Source organism: Mauremys mutica, chromosome 24 (genome assembly GCF_020497125.1).
Source record: "Mauremys mutica isolate MM-2020 ecotype Southern chromosome 24, ASM2049712v1, whole genome shotgun sequence".
Taxonomy (NCBI): Eukaryota; Metazoa; Chordata; order Testudines; family Geoemydidae; genus Mauremys; species Mauremys mutica.
In genome coordinates this window covers 4736486-4752828 of record NC_059095.1, presented here as the reverse complement: position 1 = coordinate 4752828, position 16343 = coordinate 4736486, and the positions used below count along the sequence as shown (strand labels likewise).

General features: G+C 56.5%; 1 protein-coding gene across 1 annotated transcript; it reads left to right on the top strand.

Moving 5' to 3' along the window:
- Nucleotides 1-7917: 7917 nt before the first annotated feature.
- On the top strand, nt 7918-13928 carry ATP5F1D (ATP synthase F1 subunit delta). Its single transcript, XM_044998251.1, has 5 exons — nt 7918-8122; nt 10645-10798; nt 11528-11616; nt 12698-12825; nt 13800-13928. Exons 1-4 carry the CDS (start codon nt 7985-7987, stop codon nt 12818-12820), a joined length of 504 nt encoding a protein of 167 aa, XP_044854186.1. The 5' UTR covers nt 7918-7984; the 3' UTR covers nt 12821-12825; nt 13800-13928.
- Nucleotides 13929-16343: the final 2415 nt, after the last annotated feature.

Below are 16343 nucleotides of genomic sequence, written 5' to 3'. Positions count from 1 at the left end.
AGCAGCCTGCTTTCTCTCTCTCTGTTTTTGGTTCTTGTGTGTTATCATTCTGGATTCTAAGAAATAAAGTTGTGTTACATCACAACCTTCCAGCAAGAGGATTGTAGGATTTTATTTAATTTCTCTATGTGGGTGCTGGGAATATAATGGCATGGGTTGTATATGTCTGTCTCCAGGAGGCGCTGAGCCAACCCTCCCCTGGGACGCAGATCCTGGGATTGCCAGGGGCGTCAAAGAGACTGAATGACATCGGCACAAACCTATGCACAGCTCCAGCAATGTATCCCAGCCTGGAATTGTGTAACATGAACTGGCTGCTTTTCCCTTTACCCCGTCCCAGGGGTTAAGCTCCAGCACAGGGACATTTGATTCCATCCCTAGGGGAGGTGTGTTGGCTGCAGGAAACAAACCCGGGCTTGTCTAGACTAGGAGAACTGGCTTTGGTGTGACTATGTCACTGGGCCTTCCCTACTACACCCCTCACACGGACCCACTGTGTAGGTGCGAGCCCCATCTCACACCTGTGCAAGCCCCGTCTCACACCTGTGCAAGCCTGTCTATGCTGGGAGTTGGCACTGGGTGTAGCTACTTCAGTGCACAAAACACCCAGTGTGGACAGGGGCTCAGATGAAGCAAAATCACTTACCTTAGCTCAAGGGCTGGGAGGCTTGAGCTTTCAGGTCCAACAGCCCTCAGTTCTAGCCCCACTGGCAATCCTGGGCAGTCAGGACATGGCGATTACGGGCTGAACTGAGAGGAGCCCCGGTGGAAGAGAATGACTCCCAGGGGGCCGTGCCCCAAGGTCGCATTTCCTCCTACAAGTAACTGAACAGCCTGGAGAGGGGCCAGGGCTCCAGCATCCCCCTCAATGAGTGCATCATCATCATCCACCCAGGCTCCCCTCTCTTTGCCAACTGGAAGCCCTGTGGCTAAATCCAATCACATGGATTGCATCACCTCCCTTCCCCAGGGAGCCTGGTGCAGCCCAGAGCCACTGCCTGCAGCTCCGCTCCCCTGCATGCGGCAAGGCTGCCAATCCTGCCCCGGAGGGAGTGCGAGACAGTGGGCAGGAAGCTGCTAGCAAGGCCCTTGCCCTGGGGAGGAAGAGACCCGCTTGGCATGGGGCTTGCAGGAGCTGTGCTTCAGGGAAGCTCCATGTGCTGCCAGCCAGTCCCTGGGAGCCCCTTCCCCGCCCCCCTCAGCGTTCGGAAGGACGGGGAGCCCATGGGAGCCCAGCCCTGGCACTCAGCTGGGAACGTTTGCCCCCAGCACAGGGGCTGTGGAGCACCATTTAAAGTGGGGAGCCATAGATTTGGGCTCCCCCCCCCACCTGACCGTCCTCTTCCTTTCACGGGTGCCCTCCACCAGCAGTCTCACCCCATGAGCTCCTATACCCACCCCTTCCAAATCGGCGTGAGTGACGTCCTCACCTGGCGCCAGGGGTCACAGTACCATGCAGTTTACCCCAGCCAAAAGATGGTCCGGCCACAGACCGGGTGCTCCCGCCCCCCCCGGCTCTGCAGCCTGTGTCCCACATCAAATAAATCAGCCCTGCTCAGAGCAGCAACAGCACCACCGGCTCCTCCTCCATTTGTCCCAGCCGGCTGGCCAAGGCGTGGGGCCTGGCTTGAGAGATAACAAGGGCTGGGCTGGATGGGAAAGTGAGGCACAGCGCTGGTTAAAGTGGCCCAGGTCATCCCTCCCACTGAGCCCCCCGGTCCCCATGGGAGCTGGGACGAGAGCCCTTGACCTGCAGTTCCGAACTCAGACGTTGGCTCCTTGAACGAAGGGAGCTCTCCCTGCACTGGCAGTCGTAGTAGGTCCTTTATCGTCTCTGTGAGCTTGACCACTAGGTGGCGCCGTGCTCCTGAATGAAAGCAGCAGGTTCGAAGCGTGCTGGAGGCAGCACATAACTCAGCCGTTGGAGCTGTCCCGCTGGGCCGTGCCCCCTTCCCCGGGACAGGGCTCCCAGCCCCCAGTGCAGAGAGCATGTGTGGGGGGTGGGGGTGGGGGGAGACAATCACACACACTCACCCCAGCCCTTTGATCAACCAGGAGCCTGGCGGAGCAGGCTGAGTGTTTGTGCCCCTAGTGGGGCTGGAGAGGGAATGGGGGGCCTTTGGCTTCCTGGCTCAATGAAAAGGGGAGTGGGGGGAGGAGGAGAGGGAGGAGAGCCGGGGGAGAGAGGGAAGGAGGTTTAATGGGCGAGCCAAGGGGTGAGGGCGGAAGAGGGGGTTAATGGAGAGAGGAGGGGGTGGCAGGGGATTAACGGTAGGGGGAGGGGCTCGCTGGAAGGAGAGGATTAATGAGAAGGGGTGGGCAGCCCTGGCAGCCTGACTCCCGCTCCCCCCTGGCTCCCGCTGACGTGCGGTGCCCACGCAGTGATGCCTTTGGTGGAGGAGCTGGCGCTGAGGAGAATGTTAAGAGGCTGCCAGAGGCTGGCTTCAGCAGGGGGGCCAGGCGGGAGGCTAAGCCCGGGCCTCCCGCCTGGGGAAATAACCCCCCCCCCTTGGGCTGAGCCGCCCCCTTCCCCGGGCCCCCTGGGGAGCCTGCTCAGCCCCCAGCCTCCCACCCGCCCCTGAGTGCAGTCGCTGGCAAAACTCTCATTGGCTTCAATGGATTTAGCCTCTGCCCCACGAGCCCCCCTTCCCTCTAGCCTGCTGCCCTGGGGGGAACCAGCCAGGGCTTGAGGGGGGGGCAGAGCTGGCAGAAGGGGGGCAGAGACCCGCTCCCAGCAGACTCCAGGGCATCTTCTTTCCTTTCCCTTCTCTCAGCTCCATCTTCTCGCCCCTGCGGAGAGGCCCAGGCTACCACAGCCCTAGAGGCCAGATACCCCGGTGACGGGCACCTCCAGGAATACCCTGCAATGGACAGGGTGGGGCCTGGGAGACAGATCCAGGCTCTTGCCTGCTGGAGGCGGTGGTGGCAGGACAGGCCAGAGGCAGACACCAGCTGGGTGTCACCGTTGTAGCACCCAGCTGGTTCTAGGGACAGCCCTGGAGGGTCTAGGGCTGGGATAGGAGTTGGTTTACCCTGCCCCTCCCCCCCACACACACTCAGTTAAATGTAGGGGGGGTTAATCAAGTGGTTTGTTCCTCCGGATGGTAACTGGGTTAGGAATCCTCTGCCTGGCACATGGGTCAGTCCTGCAAGGGGCTCAGCGCCGAGAACTCCCATCAGTTCCTGGGAGTTGAGGGCGCTCAGCACTTTGCAGGATCGGGCCCTGAGAGGCCAGTCCTGTTCAGACACCCCGAGGTCTCACTGCATGTTTGGCTGAGTCCCCTCTGGCGCCCCAATTCCCCCCACCCCCAGCACGGTCTAAACACTTAACCCTCCTGTTGGTCCTAGTGCCACCCCAGTGACTCCAATGGAGTCTCACCAAAGACTGGGATCTGGGTTTGGACCGCCCCGCCCCCGATGCCTGGGGGCGCCAGCGGCTGGCGTTAGGGACTGGCTCTGTCCGCGTGGGAGAGCCAGGGTGTAGGGGGCTGGGGCCCAGGCAGGTTTCTCTGAATCTGGAGTTTGGGGATTTCCTTTAAACATCCAGGGCCTGAGTCACTGTTACTCTACGGTACCTTTACAGCATAGACTGTCCAGAACCAGCTCTCTTAGGCAGGGGCCTCTCCAGCCAGTGTAGAATGGCCACAAGGGTTTTTCACTGTCCCTGCTCCCAGGCCCTGGCATGAGGTGCATGTAGGATGTGTGGCCACAGCGCACTGCATTACAGGTGTTCTCTGCTTCCCAGGGACAAAGGGAAGCAGAGTGCAAGTTAGAGCAGCCCTGAGGCTGCTCTAACTTCTACTGGGGGCTGGGCATGGCCTCAGAATGCAACAGCAGGGGAAGAAAACTGTGAATCAGGCTAGGAAAACAGCTCTGCATTCTGATGCCACTGCAAGCCACTGGGGCTTTGGTTTATTGCCATGGTGTCAGCTAAACTCCCTTGATGGATCTGTAGCGCTCTCTCTCTCTCTCTCTGACTGGAAACACTGGGTCTATTTTCTTTGTATCTAACAAATACCAATAGAAACCCATGCACTGGCAGGTGCAGAGGGAGGGTGCTAAGGAGCTGGAGGGGGCCGGGTCTGAGGTTGGGAGCAGGTGACAATTGATGAAGGCTTGGATGGGGTTTTCTGGGGTCAAGGATAGGGGGGCAGGAGGGAGCATGGGGCCAGCTCTGAGGCTATGCCACATATCTGAAATTCATATGAAATTCTCGAATCTAATTTGTACTCATACAAATCTGACCCAATGGCTGGGACTGTCCGGGGGAATCATCCCATCTGCCTGTCCTTGCAGCTAGCAAGGGATGTTAAGGGTAACAAGAAGGGTGTCTACAGGTCTGTTAGCAACAAAAAGAAGGTCAGGGAAAGTGTGGGACCCTTACTGAATGGGGGAGGCCACCTAGTGACAGATGATGTGGAAAAAGATGAAGTATTCAATGCTTTTTTTGCCTCAGTCTTCACAGACAAGGGCAGCTCCCAGACTGCTGCACTGGGCAGCACAGAATACGGAGGAGGTGAGCAGCCCTCAGCGGTGAAAGAACAGGTTAAGAACTATTTAGAAAAGCTGGACATGCACAAGTCCATGGAGACGGATCTAATGCATCCAAGGGTGATGAGAGAGTTGGCTGATGTGATTGCAGAGCCATTGGCCATTATCTTTGAAAACTTGTGGCGATGGGGGGAGGTCCCAGGTGATTGGAAAAAGGCACATAGAGTGCCCATCTTTAAAAAAGGAAAGAAGGAGAATCCGGGGAAGTACAGACCGGTCAGCCTCACCTCAATCCCTGGAAAAATCATAGAGCAGGTCCTCAAGGAATCCATTTTGAAGCACTTGGAGGAGAGGAAAGTGATCAGAAACAGTCAACATGCACTCACCAAGGGCAAGTCATGCCTGACCAACCTGATTGCCTCCTGTGATGAGATAACTGGCTCTGTGGATATGGGGAAAGTGGTGGACTTGATATACCTTGATTTTAGCAAAGCTTTTGATACGGTCTCCCACAGTATTCTTGCCGGCAAGTTAAAGAAGTATGTATTGGATGAATGGACTATAAGGTGGATAGAAAGCTGGCTAGATCGTCGGGCTCAGCAGGTAGTGATCAATGGCTTGATGTCTAGTTGGCAGCTGGTATCAAGTGGAGTGCCTCATGGTCAGTCCTGGGCCATTTTTTTTCAACATCTTCATTGATGGTCTGGATGATGGGATGAACTGCACCCTCAGAAAGTTCGCGGATGACACTAAGCTGCGGGGGAGAAGTAGCTATGCTGGAAGGAAGGGACAGGGTTCAGAGTGACTTAGACAAATTGGAGGATTGGGCCAAAAGAAATCTGATGAGGTTCAACAAGGAGAAGTGCAGAGTCCTGCACTTAGGACAGAAGAATCCCATCCACTTCTATAGGCTGGGAACTGACTGACTAAGCGGCAATACTGCAGGAAAGGACCTGGGGATTACAGTGGATGAGAAGCTGGATATGAATCAACAGTGTGCCCTTGTTGCCAAGTAGGCTAACAGCATATTGGGTTGCATTAATAGGAGCATTACCAGCAGATTGAGGGAAGTGATTATTCCCCTATATTTCTGCACTGGTGAGGCCACATCTGGAATATCGTGTCCAATTTTGGGGTCCCCACTACAGAAAGGATGTGGACAAATTGGAGAGAGTCCAGCGGAGGGCAACAAAAATGATTAGGGGGCTGGGGCACATGACTTACGAGGAGAGGCTGAAAGAACTGGGCTTGTTTACTCTGCAGAAGAGAAGAGTGAGAGCGGGATTTGACAGCAGCCTTCAACTACCTGAAGGGGGGTTCCAAAGAGGATGGATCTAGACTGTTCTCAGTGGTACCAGATGACAGAACAAGGAGCAACGGTCTCAGGTTGCAATGGGGGAGGTCTAGGTTGAATATTAGGAAACACTATTTCACTAGGAGGGTGGTGAAGCACTGGAATAGGTTCCCTAGGGAGGTGGAGGAATCTCCACCCTTAGAGGTTTTTAAGGCCCAGCTTGACAAAGCCCTGGCTGGGATGATTTAGTTGGGGTTGGTCCTGCTTTGAGCAGGGGGGTTGGATTAGATGACCTCCTGAGGTCTCTTCCAGCCCTAATCTTCTATGATTCTTCTATAATTCTTTCATACCTAGAGACATGCCCTCAAACACTCCCACCAGTCAGTCATGCATGGGCAAACTGGGTTTCCTTTTAAAGATGGAGCTTTTCCTGTTAATGTTTCCCTGTGGTGTATGAAAATGCCTGGCACTGGGCAAGAAGATTGGTTGGATTGTATCTCCATGCATGGAGTGCCCTCTTCTGGTGCCATAGGGTGGTTGTGTATACACTGCAAGGTAACACACACACACTAATCTTGTGAGGCCCTCTTCACATCCCCCTCCATTCATTCTATCATGATTCAGAATTGGGCATAAAGACTGCTATTTCTCAGGCCTCCATGCTAAGAGCTGATAACATGCACACAGCACAGTCCCTGTGTGGCCGTTTCTGAACAGGTAGATGGCAGCTGCTGAGTCTCAAGGCACTGGTAGTGGCATGGTGGCTCCAGAGAATATTGGACCAATAGTGAAGGAATTGGTGAAGTTTAAACTAAACTGATTTTTCCCCCCGTGGCACTTTTTTGGTTATGGGGGGCTGCGTTTCAAGGCTGTTGAGATGTAAGAGACAGAAACAGTGAGGTTTAAATATGCCGGAGGGATGTTATGTGTCCTACAGACACACACACACACACAGGCTACAGGGAAAAGAAAATTCAAAAACTTTCCTCACAGGAGGGAGATACTTTTCTTTGGGCAAGTCATTGTCTCCCTGTGCCTTGATTTCCCCATCCATAACATGGGGATAGTGATACTGACTTCCTCTGAAAAGGGCTTTGAGAGCTAAAGATGAAAAGCACTGGACATGAGTTAAGTATAGTCTTAATTAATTACGTTCATATTATTAACACTGCCTAAAAATGAATGCAAAACAATGGCATAGGGACTTTCCCTCCCAAGAGAGTTGGCAGGGCCAGGGTAAGCTGGCTGAGTCCTGTTACATGGCTGTAAGTCACAGAATTTCTTTATATATAACTCCAATACCTGCTTTTATTAATAAAATGGGATCTGCTCTGCATGCATCTGGCCCCGTGCATGCAGCTACCCGCCGGGTGATGAGGGGTGCTGGGACAAGGAGCACTGGTCATAAATACTATGGAAGCAGCAAAGAATCCTGTGGCACCTTATAGACTAACAGACATTTTGCAGCATGAGCTTTCGTGGGTGAATACCCACTTCTTCGGATGCAAGTGGTGGAAATTTCCTGGGGCAGGTATATATGAGCAAGCAAGAAGCAAGCTAGAGATAACGAGGTTAGATCAATCAGGGTGGATGAGGCCCTGTTCTAGCAGTTGAGGTGTGAAAACCAAGGGAGGAGAAACTGGTTCTGTAATTGGCAAGCCATTCACAGTCTTTGTTTAGTCCTGAGCTGATAGTGTCAAATACTATGGAGTGGTTTTGTGGGGAGATAGGAGAAAAAAACGACTCTACAATAAACAAACAGGTGGGAAGTAAATAGTGGGGTGCAGGAGAAAAAACTACAATTCCCAGGAGTTCTAGAGGACGCGGAGGCCTGCCCCAGTGCATTGTGGGATTCACAGGTTCAGTTTTATTTTGATGAGTACTTCAATTCCCACAAGGCCTCGCGGCAGCAGGGCCCCCTCCCTGGGTGCATCATGGGATTTGTAGTTTGTGGCGCTATCAGGACTACAATTCCCATGAGTCCTCGCGGCCACAGCCCCCCCCTCTCGTCCCAGCTTGCCCTGGTGCCTTATGGGATTTGTGGTCTCTAGCGCGATCAGGCCTGCGCTTCCCACGAGCTCTTGCGGCCCACCGCGCGGTGCATTGTGGGAGTTGCAGTCCGTTCGTCTCCCAGGGTGCCCCGCGCTGGCCCCGTTGCCCTTGGTGGCCTGCCCGCTCCGCGCCCGCCCCGGCCCCGCCATGCTGCCCGCTCGCCGCCTCCTGGCCCTCGGGCCCCGCGCCCTGCGCCTGCCCGGCCTCCGGGCCCCGGCTCGCTCCTACGCCGAGGCGGCCGCCGGCCCGGCCCAGATGTCCTTCACCTTCGCCTCGCCCACGCAGGTGCCGGGGGGGGGTCCTAGGCCGGGCCTGGGGGGGGGGCACCAGGGGTGGGGCGGGGGGGCAGGGGCGTGTGTCGGGGGGGTCCTAGGCGGGGCCGGGGGGGCACCAGGGGTACGTGTCGGGGGGTCCTAGGCGGGGCCGGGGGGGCACCAGGGCCGTGTCGGGGGGTCCTAGGCCGGGCCTGGGGGGCACCAGGGGTGGGGGGGCAGGGGCGTGTGTCGGGGGGGTCCTAGGCCGGGCCTGGGGGGCACCAGGGGTGTGGGGGGGGGTCCTAGGCCGGGCCTGGGGGGGCACCAGGGGTGGGTGTGGGGGGGGGGTCCTAGGCTGGGCCTGGGGGGGGCACCAGGGGTGTGTGTGGGGGGGTCCTAGGCCGGCCCGGGGGGGCACCAGGGGTGTGTGTGGGGGGGTCCTAGGCCGGGCCTGGGGGGGGCACAGTGTTAGAGCTGGTGATGTGGGTCCCCAACTAGCCAGGTTTCTTCTCCTTGGAGGCTCCTGTCTCCTCTCTGAGCTTCCCGTTGGAGCCTGCCCTGCGGCTGACACAGGGGTGTTCTTTGCAGGGTGCTGGTATGGGCCAGTTAGACCTGTGCCTGAACATGCAGCCCCATCCTAGAGCGTGCGGGGGCTGTGCCAGGTGGGGGTGGCAAGGAAGAGTCCCCAGATGTGGAGCGCGCGCGCACACACACACACACACACCCCTACTTTCAGAGCATGGTGCAAGGCACCTCTCCTTGGCCCAGTGTCTGTCTGACTGTACAGCTCATTCCACGGCAGGCAGGGGCTCTAGAACCATTAAATGCAGGTGGTTTCATGAATGTTATATCCTGGTGTTGTATGATGCCAACTGTTTTTGTGTCTGGTCCCCCTGAAGCTCGATGTGGTGCCAGCCCTGTGAGGGCAAGGGGCTCTCACAGGGCTTGTGCGGGGGGGATCCCGAGGGTCTGATGGGAGCCGTGAAATGCCATTTATGCAGCTAACCTCTGTTTGTGGATTGTTACATAGTGATAACAGACCCTGACAAGAGTGTCCAACGGGTAGAGAAATGTTTTCCACACCCTGTTTAAATCCAGCAGAAGCTCTCTGCTAAAGGGGGAGAAATGCCTGAGTAGGTGCTGGGCAAACTATCTGCCCCGGCTGCCCAACGCAAGCGGGGGGAAGGCAGGGATCAGGCCCTAAAGGCGCAGCCATTGTGGATGGAAGAGATTTAGAAATCTTTTTATTTTAAGAGACGGACACAGTAGTTCAGGCACAATACACTGGATTATCAGATTATGGCCTAATCTTCCAGGCTGCTTTGCTAGTGCTCTTCAGTCCTGAACCCCTAGCCTCATCCAGGGGCTCCCATGCAGCTCAGCCAGTGCACCTTAACCTGACCCTGCAGCACCCAGTTCTGAAGCTCCCCAGCTCTGTTGTTTGTGCTGCAGTAGCACTGGGGACCCCAGGCATAGATCAGGGCCCCAGGATTTGGGGCACTACACACACACACAATGAAAAGGTGAGCTCCTCCCTGAGGATCTTACAGCCTAAGTACCTTCTCGACCCTGCAGCACCCTCTGCCACGCCAGCTCTGCACCCACACTTCTCCGCTCTGCCACACCCCTTACATTCAGCATTCCTGACGCTCCCGTCCTGCCTTTGTGGAGCTGCTGTGGCTGCTGTTTTCCCTGTACCTGTGTGGTCAGGGTTGGCTCACAAGCGAGATGTTTGGTCTGTCAGATTCCTCTTTGTGCATGCGTCTCCTGCTACGGAGGTGCCCAGGGTTAGCATTGGGCCTCAGGACTGGGCTAACTGCGGTGCTGTGCGTTGGCACTGAGGTGCACTGGCAGAGTTGTGGGAGGGGTGTCCTGGAGCTGGGCTAGCAAGGGGTGCAGCAGGTTAGGATTGAGGTGCATGGGTGGAGTGGGGTGGGAGCCCAAGTGTTGAGCCAGCAGGGGTGTTGCAGTTCAGGTCTGAGGTTGCACGGGCAGAGCGCTGTGGGGGGGCGGGAGGTGCCCAGGGCTGGAACAGAGCACTAGCACTGCAAGGCAGGACTTGTGCTGCATTGGCAGAGCTGTGTGGGAAGCTTGCGAGGAGCCTGCCTCGCTATCTCTCTCCTATCAGCCTCCTCGGCCAGGGTTCACGTTAAGGGCTCCCTACGCTCTTCCCAAGCTTCTCCAAACCGCTCCTTTGTCTCTCTCGCCCACTCCTGACTCCATGACTCCTCATGCCACCCCCCTGCGCTTGGAGCGCTTTCCCAGTCCGTGTTTGCCAGGCCCACTCCCTCCCCACCTCCCGAGTCCCACCCTTCTGAAGCGTTCTGGCTGTACGCTGACACTGAACCTGCTCACCCCTTCAGCCTGGGAGGGCAGGGCAGGGATTCTGTTAACTCAGCAGGTCGTGACCATGTCGTGAGAGCAGATTCCCTGGGTCCCTTCTGGCCCTTGCTCAACCAGTGAGCTGCAGGATGGGATGAGGGACCCTTGCCTGGTACTGCCTCCTGCTGTCGGGGTAGAGAACTGCTCCCAACAGCCCTTCTCCTCTCTCAGGTGTTGTACAATGGCGCCACCGTGAAGCAGGTGGATGTCCCCACGCTGAGCGGCTCCTTCGGCATCTTGGCATCTCACGTTCCCACCCTGCAGGTCCTGAAACCTGGAGTTGTGACGGTCTTTGCCGAGGACGGCACAGCGACCAAGTACTTTGGTGTGTGAAACTGGGTGGGGCCCTGAAAGTGTGGGGAGGCAGCAGGGAGGAATTCTTGCCTGGAAAGGACTCCCCTTCAGGGTTACCATGTGGGAGAATCTTTGCTTCACCATTGATCCTGGGAGCCTGGACTCCTGGGTTCTGTCTGTGGGTCTGGGAGGGGGCTGTTGTCCAGTGGATGGAGGATTGGGAATCTGGACTCCTGAGTCCTGTTTATGGCTCTAGCACTGTGTGAGTCTGGGCAAGCCACATCATCTCTCTGCCTCAGCCCTCCGGTCAGTAAAATGGGGATAATCCCGCCTTCCTGGGGCTGGGGAGGGAGTCTGGCAAGCTTACAAAACCTCTGCAAAGTGCATTGAAGTGTTCAGCTGGAGGGTGCTGTAGGAGTCCTGCAACTGGGTGAGTGGCAAGTGAAGATTCACCATTGGAGCGTGCTCCAGTCCCCTGGCAGGTCCAGGTCGTCTGTCCTGCGACTAGAGCGCCTGATGCCTGGAGCAGTGAGAGCTGACAACAGACCTGACCTCGCAATGCTGCTGCGGGGGAGGGCTAAGTGCATAAGCTCCACTAGGTACAGATTGGGGTACCAGCCATTGTGACTCCTTCCCGCCACTGTTATCCTGTGACCTGGCCCCACAAACCAGGCTTAGCTCACAGCCCTGCCCTGTACCTGGGGCCCGTGGGCCGCCCACCGCACCCGCTGACTCAGTCCCCCTGCTGTTGTGTTTGCAGTGAGCAGTGGCTCCATCACAGTCAATGCTGACTCCTCGGTGCAGCTGCTGGCAGAAGAGGTGGCCACTTTGGACATGCTGGATCTCGCTGTGAGTACCCTGCGGTCACCTGCCTGCGCTGGGTGGCAGGGCACAGGCAGGGCTGGGCCCCGCTTGCTAGCAGGGCAAAGCTGAGGTCTGCTGTGGGAGATTCACTCCTTATTCCTCCTGTGTGGACTGCCTGTCTCAGGAGCTTCCTGTGGCTGAGGAAGGCTTTCCCAGATCAAGGTCTGTCTCCTCACCCTGAGCTGTCCACCCACTGCCCGGGATCATAGCGTTAAACCTTCTTTTAAAGGATACAGGGGAAAGAAGCTGAGTTCAGCCCTCCCTGCAAGCTGCATCCCTTTGTCCTGGAGTGTTTAGTGATCTTTCACAGCTCCACACCTGCTTCGAAGTCTTGGGGGCCCATCTTTTAAACGTGAGGCCCTTTAATAGGCTGTCCAAATGCCCAGGCTGGCCTCAGACCCACAGAACAAGCCTCTCTATGCACCCTGCATATGGATGAGTGCCGGTGTGCAGGACTGGCCTACGCTGCAAAGGCTGCAAAATTGGGCTGCTGGGGGTTGCTCCAGCTTCCAAGGACAAGCCTCTCTGGTGCCCTCCCACGGTTTTAAGTGCTGCTGGCTCAGCAGTTGCCTATTGTGGCGTTGCTGAGTACGCCCTTACCCTTTGAGAGCGGTGTGTTACTGCAGCTCTGCCGACTCTTTTAAAGGGACAGCTGCCCTGGGGAAAGGGGCCTGGCTGGCTGACCTGGGGCAGCAGGTCCTGTCTATTCTCTGCCCTGGGACACCCCAGACAATGCCCCTGACTGAGAAGGTCACTTGGTCTGTCTCATTGGCCTCTGCCAAGACAAATTTGTTCTCGTAGGTACCGTGGGCTTGAAAAGGGGCTTGACTTGAATGAGCAGCGTGTGGCATAGGGGTGTCCCTGGGCACCCAGTGCCGGTGTGGGGCCCAGCTCATTGAGTCCAGCCCCCGTAGTAACAGCCACCTGCTCAGCTCAGTGGTGCACTTCAGGGTGTAGCTGTTCCAGCCCCAGAATCCCCGGCGGTGCTGGAGGCAGCTGTGCTCTGACGTACTTTCCTGCTCCTAATCCCCGGTGACCGCTCTCCCCCTTGCTTGTGTGTTTACAGACTGCTAAGTCGAATCTGGATAAGGCCTTATCCCAGCTGGCTGCAGCACCTGATGATACGGCTAAAGTAGAAGCCCAGATTAACGTGGAAGCCACTGAGGCCCTTGTAAAAGCCCTGGAGTAATTAGGGTAAAGCGTCTTCTGTACCATGGCCTGGTGGGGAGCTCCCGATCTTTGCTGTTAGTTCCGCCCTCTCTGAAGCCCCATCTAGAAGGGCTGAGGCTGCGCAGGGCTCGACAGCCAAGCTTCCCTGACTGCCCTGATGGAGGAGGGAACCCACTTGCAGCCCTGGCCCTCCGTGAACAACCAGAGGCAGACACTAAAGCAGTTGGGGGTATGCCCCTGTCATAGCGGACCTCTGCCATTAGATGGCAGCATGGGCCAGGTCAGTCGCTGATCACGGCTGCAGGGCAGGAGGGGTGCCTGGTTAGCAAATTGCTAGAAGGTGGCTAATGCCTGGACACGGTCGGTTCCTGGCCCAAGCTGGAGTCTCCGCATTTATAGTGGCACTCTGGTTAATATGTCACTGCTATTAACAGACTTCGCTGTGGGGTCTGAAGGCTTCTAGATACAGCCTCAGACCCGGCAGGGCAAATTGGGGGCTGGGGCGGTAGTGGGAGTCTGACTTGCAGGTGGGGGGGGTGGCAGGCTGCGCCACCCTAAGCTAAATAGCTACACATGCCTCCCCTCCCCCCATTTTGACACTGATCTCCTCAGTGAGAACGGATTGCTCCTGTCTCTGGTGCTGCTCAGTGCCTGATCCTCCCAGCATATGGCATGCTGGGCCTTGGCGCTTGGCTGAGTTCCTGCTGGGTTTGAAAGGGGCTGCACTGGCAGCCCTAGAGACCACCTGAGTGGGTATAAGGGCAGGCTGCCCAGCTGTTAGCCCCTGGTCATCTTCATGGATGAGCGGAGAGCTTGGTCTGTAGGGCCGGCTTGCTCCTTGTCCGCTCTCCTGGGGCTCTCAAGGGTGCTTGTGGTCCTCAGTGCCTTGTTTCACACAGGCCCCAAAATGCCCATCGGCCATGAACAACCTCCAAGCCTTCCCCATTGCTCCCTGAGCCGGGATCCCTTCCAAACCTTTCCACTTGTGTGTATTGCAGGGATTCTGTTGTCGACGTGCAGAAGCCATGGACTGGGGCTGGGCCCGGCTCCCCTCCCCCCACCAGCCGTTTGTACAGATGGCATGCGACGGATTCGCTTTGATCAATTAAAGAAAACAAAAGCCCCAACTTGCTGAGTGTGACCTTCTTCTGAGGCAGGTTCAGCCTGTGGAGCGGAGCCCATGGTTTGCACCAGCCAGATTGCACAGTGCTCCTCTGCAGGTGACGTGCCGATGGTGGGGATGTTCCTGTCCCAGCTGTGGTCTGGCCGGGTGAAGCTGGGAGCGGTCGCCCCAGACGTGTAGGGTTGTGAGGGGTCCCCTTAGGCGGTTGCATCTCCGTGGAGAACCATGCTGAAGGTTTCTTCTAAGTCACATTCTTCACTCCCTGGCACCAGCGTGTGGAACAATCTGCCTGAATGGAAGGATTAGTGCTGTGCCAACGGCACAGTGGGGCAGCCTTAGGACTTGGCTACACCAGGCAGCTTTTACCGACAAGGCTGTGTCGACACTTCTGCCGACAAAATACTTCCAGCCCCGCGAGTGGCATAAGCTTTGTCGGCAGGAGAGTGTTCACACTGCCGCTTGCATCGGCAAAACATTTGTCTTTTGCGGGGGGGCTTTTTTAAGTACTTGCAAAAGACAAAACGTTTTGGCAACAACTGCGCAGTGTAGACGTACCCTCAGACTCGGATCCTATCTCCTTCTGCGTAGTGATGGCTTGCAGGGAGTTAGAACCAAAACACTGCTCATCACCCACCTCAGCTCTCCCTGTGAACTGGTCTGCTGCATATGCCTGCAGGGATTCCTGTCAGTGCTCATGCTACTGTCTGCATTTCTGGGAGGAGTGTGCTTCTGCCCAGAAATTGTCTGATCCCCTCCGTGGAGCGTGCTGCTCCATCTTCCCTGGACACCAGGCATCCTGCGAGTGAGACGAGATCTTCCCAATCCTCCCAACGTGGAGCTCTGAGCTGGCTTCATTCCCAGATTGGGAGAGGGAGAGAGATCCTTCCTGAATGGCCTGGGAGTACACAATATATTTACATGTATTGGGATGGCCGTTGTCTGTGGCCCATCCCTGGGATTTTTTACCCTAATATTGGTGAAGGCTCCTTAGCTCTGGCCAGTGTCTGAGGCTGGGTTGGGGCTGTGCTCAGCCTTCCAGCTGGGAGTAGGAGTGAGCTGCTTAGTGTCTCCCCCTGAGGGCTAGCTAATCCCCACCTGCCTCCTCAAATGTCAGAGAAGATGAGCATCACCTAGGGGGAGGAGTGGGCTGGAACAGAGGGGAAAATCTGGTTCTCCTCCTTCCTGTCCCAGAGCCTGTGCTAGGAAGCGTGTCTCACAAATGGCACCATCTGCCTCCAGGGTCTTAATCTGATACTGACCTCCTAGCTCTTTAGGGGGGAGGATCGCAGAGCCCTCTCCGTGGGGCCTCACAGCCTCCTGGGCGGTCGTGAGTATCCTGAAGCCCACTTGAGGCATGGAGAGTGGAGTGACTTGGCCAAGGACACCCACACGGTCGGCCCTCCCTCTTCCTGTGCTTTCATCACCTTTTCTCAGTCTTTTGGCACCCACTGGAGACCATCCAAGTCATGTCGCTGGTGATCTCCATTGGCTGAGACTCTAGGAAAGGTCAGTGGGCGGCAGAGTTATCGTCTCACTCCCCTCCTTGCGGTGTGCCCCCCACCCCCCCGCTCTGTGCAGTAATGCCGCCGAGTGTAACATGGTTATTTTCAGCCCTGCCGCCTCTTCTCCTCCCCCTCCCTCCTCTTTTTTCCCCCCCAATCAGAAATAGTGCCGATGGCGTTAAATTCCTCACCGTCGTTTATTAAAAGCCTCTAAACGCTCCTTGTCGCAGAGCTTATTTGGAGCTCTGCTGGCCTCCCTGTGCTGCTACAGTGCGTTTTCCCTTCCCTTTCACTGCTCCTTTTAAAGGTCAGGCATTGCGCTGTGCATAAGCACAGCCTCAAAGTCAGAGCGAGTGCTAATTAAAATGTCTCGGGAGTAACTGGGGCTGGAACCGCTTTGATTCCTCTTCCACGCTCTCTCCCCTGCTTCTATTTGTGGCTCGTGTGTGCCTGGCTTGACGCATGCCTGCATCTCTCCTTCCAGCGGAAGGTGGCTTTTTTTTTTTCTTTCCGTCTAATGGAAGAGCGTTGGCGAGGCCGGGAAGCTGTGGAAACGGCCAGCTGCTATTTTTAGGACCGGAAAAGTGTCTCCATCAGCAACCCCTCTAGCTATTCAGAGCGTCTCTTGCCAGCTTTGGCTAGCAATGGCAAAGGTGCAGAGTGATGGCAGGTGCAGGGGCTGCCTGAGATAGAGACGCAGGGAGGTATGCACCTCTCTTTATGGCAGAGGATGGTCAGCGCCCACTTCTGCGCTTGCCCTTCTCTTGCGTAAAGCGGTGGATGCTGGGAATTGTAGTCTTCTGGGCAGCTGCGACTTGCTCCATTCATCTTATCAGGCCAGCTATACCCTCCCAGGAATCTGACCAGCCAGGCGCCGGATCCCTCTGCGATGACTGACAATGGAGAGGGGGAGCTGA

Bases quoted from the DNA above. Each gene is read 5' to 3' on its own strand.
- ATP5F1D (XM_044998251.1), top strand. From the start codon at position 7,985: ATGCTGCCCGCTCGCCGCCTCCTGGCCCTCGGGCCCCGCGCCCTGCGC. The intron at 10,799-11,527 runs GTGTGTGAAACT...TTGTGTTTGCAG, and splicing joins CACAGCGACCAAGTACTTTG to TGAGCAGTGGCTCCATCACA. The intron at 11,617-12,697 runs GTGAGTACCCTG...GTGTGTTTACAG, and splicing joins TGGACATGCTGGATCTCGCT to ACTGCTAAGTCGAATCTGGA.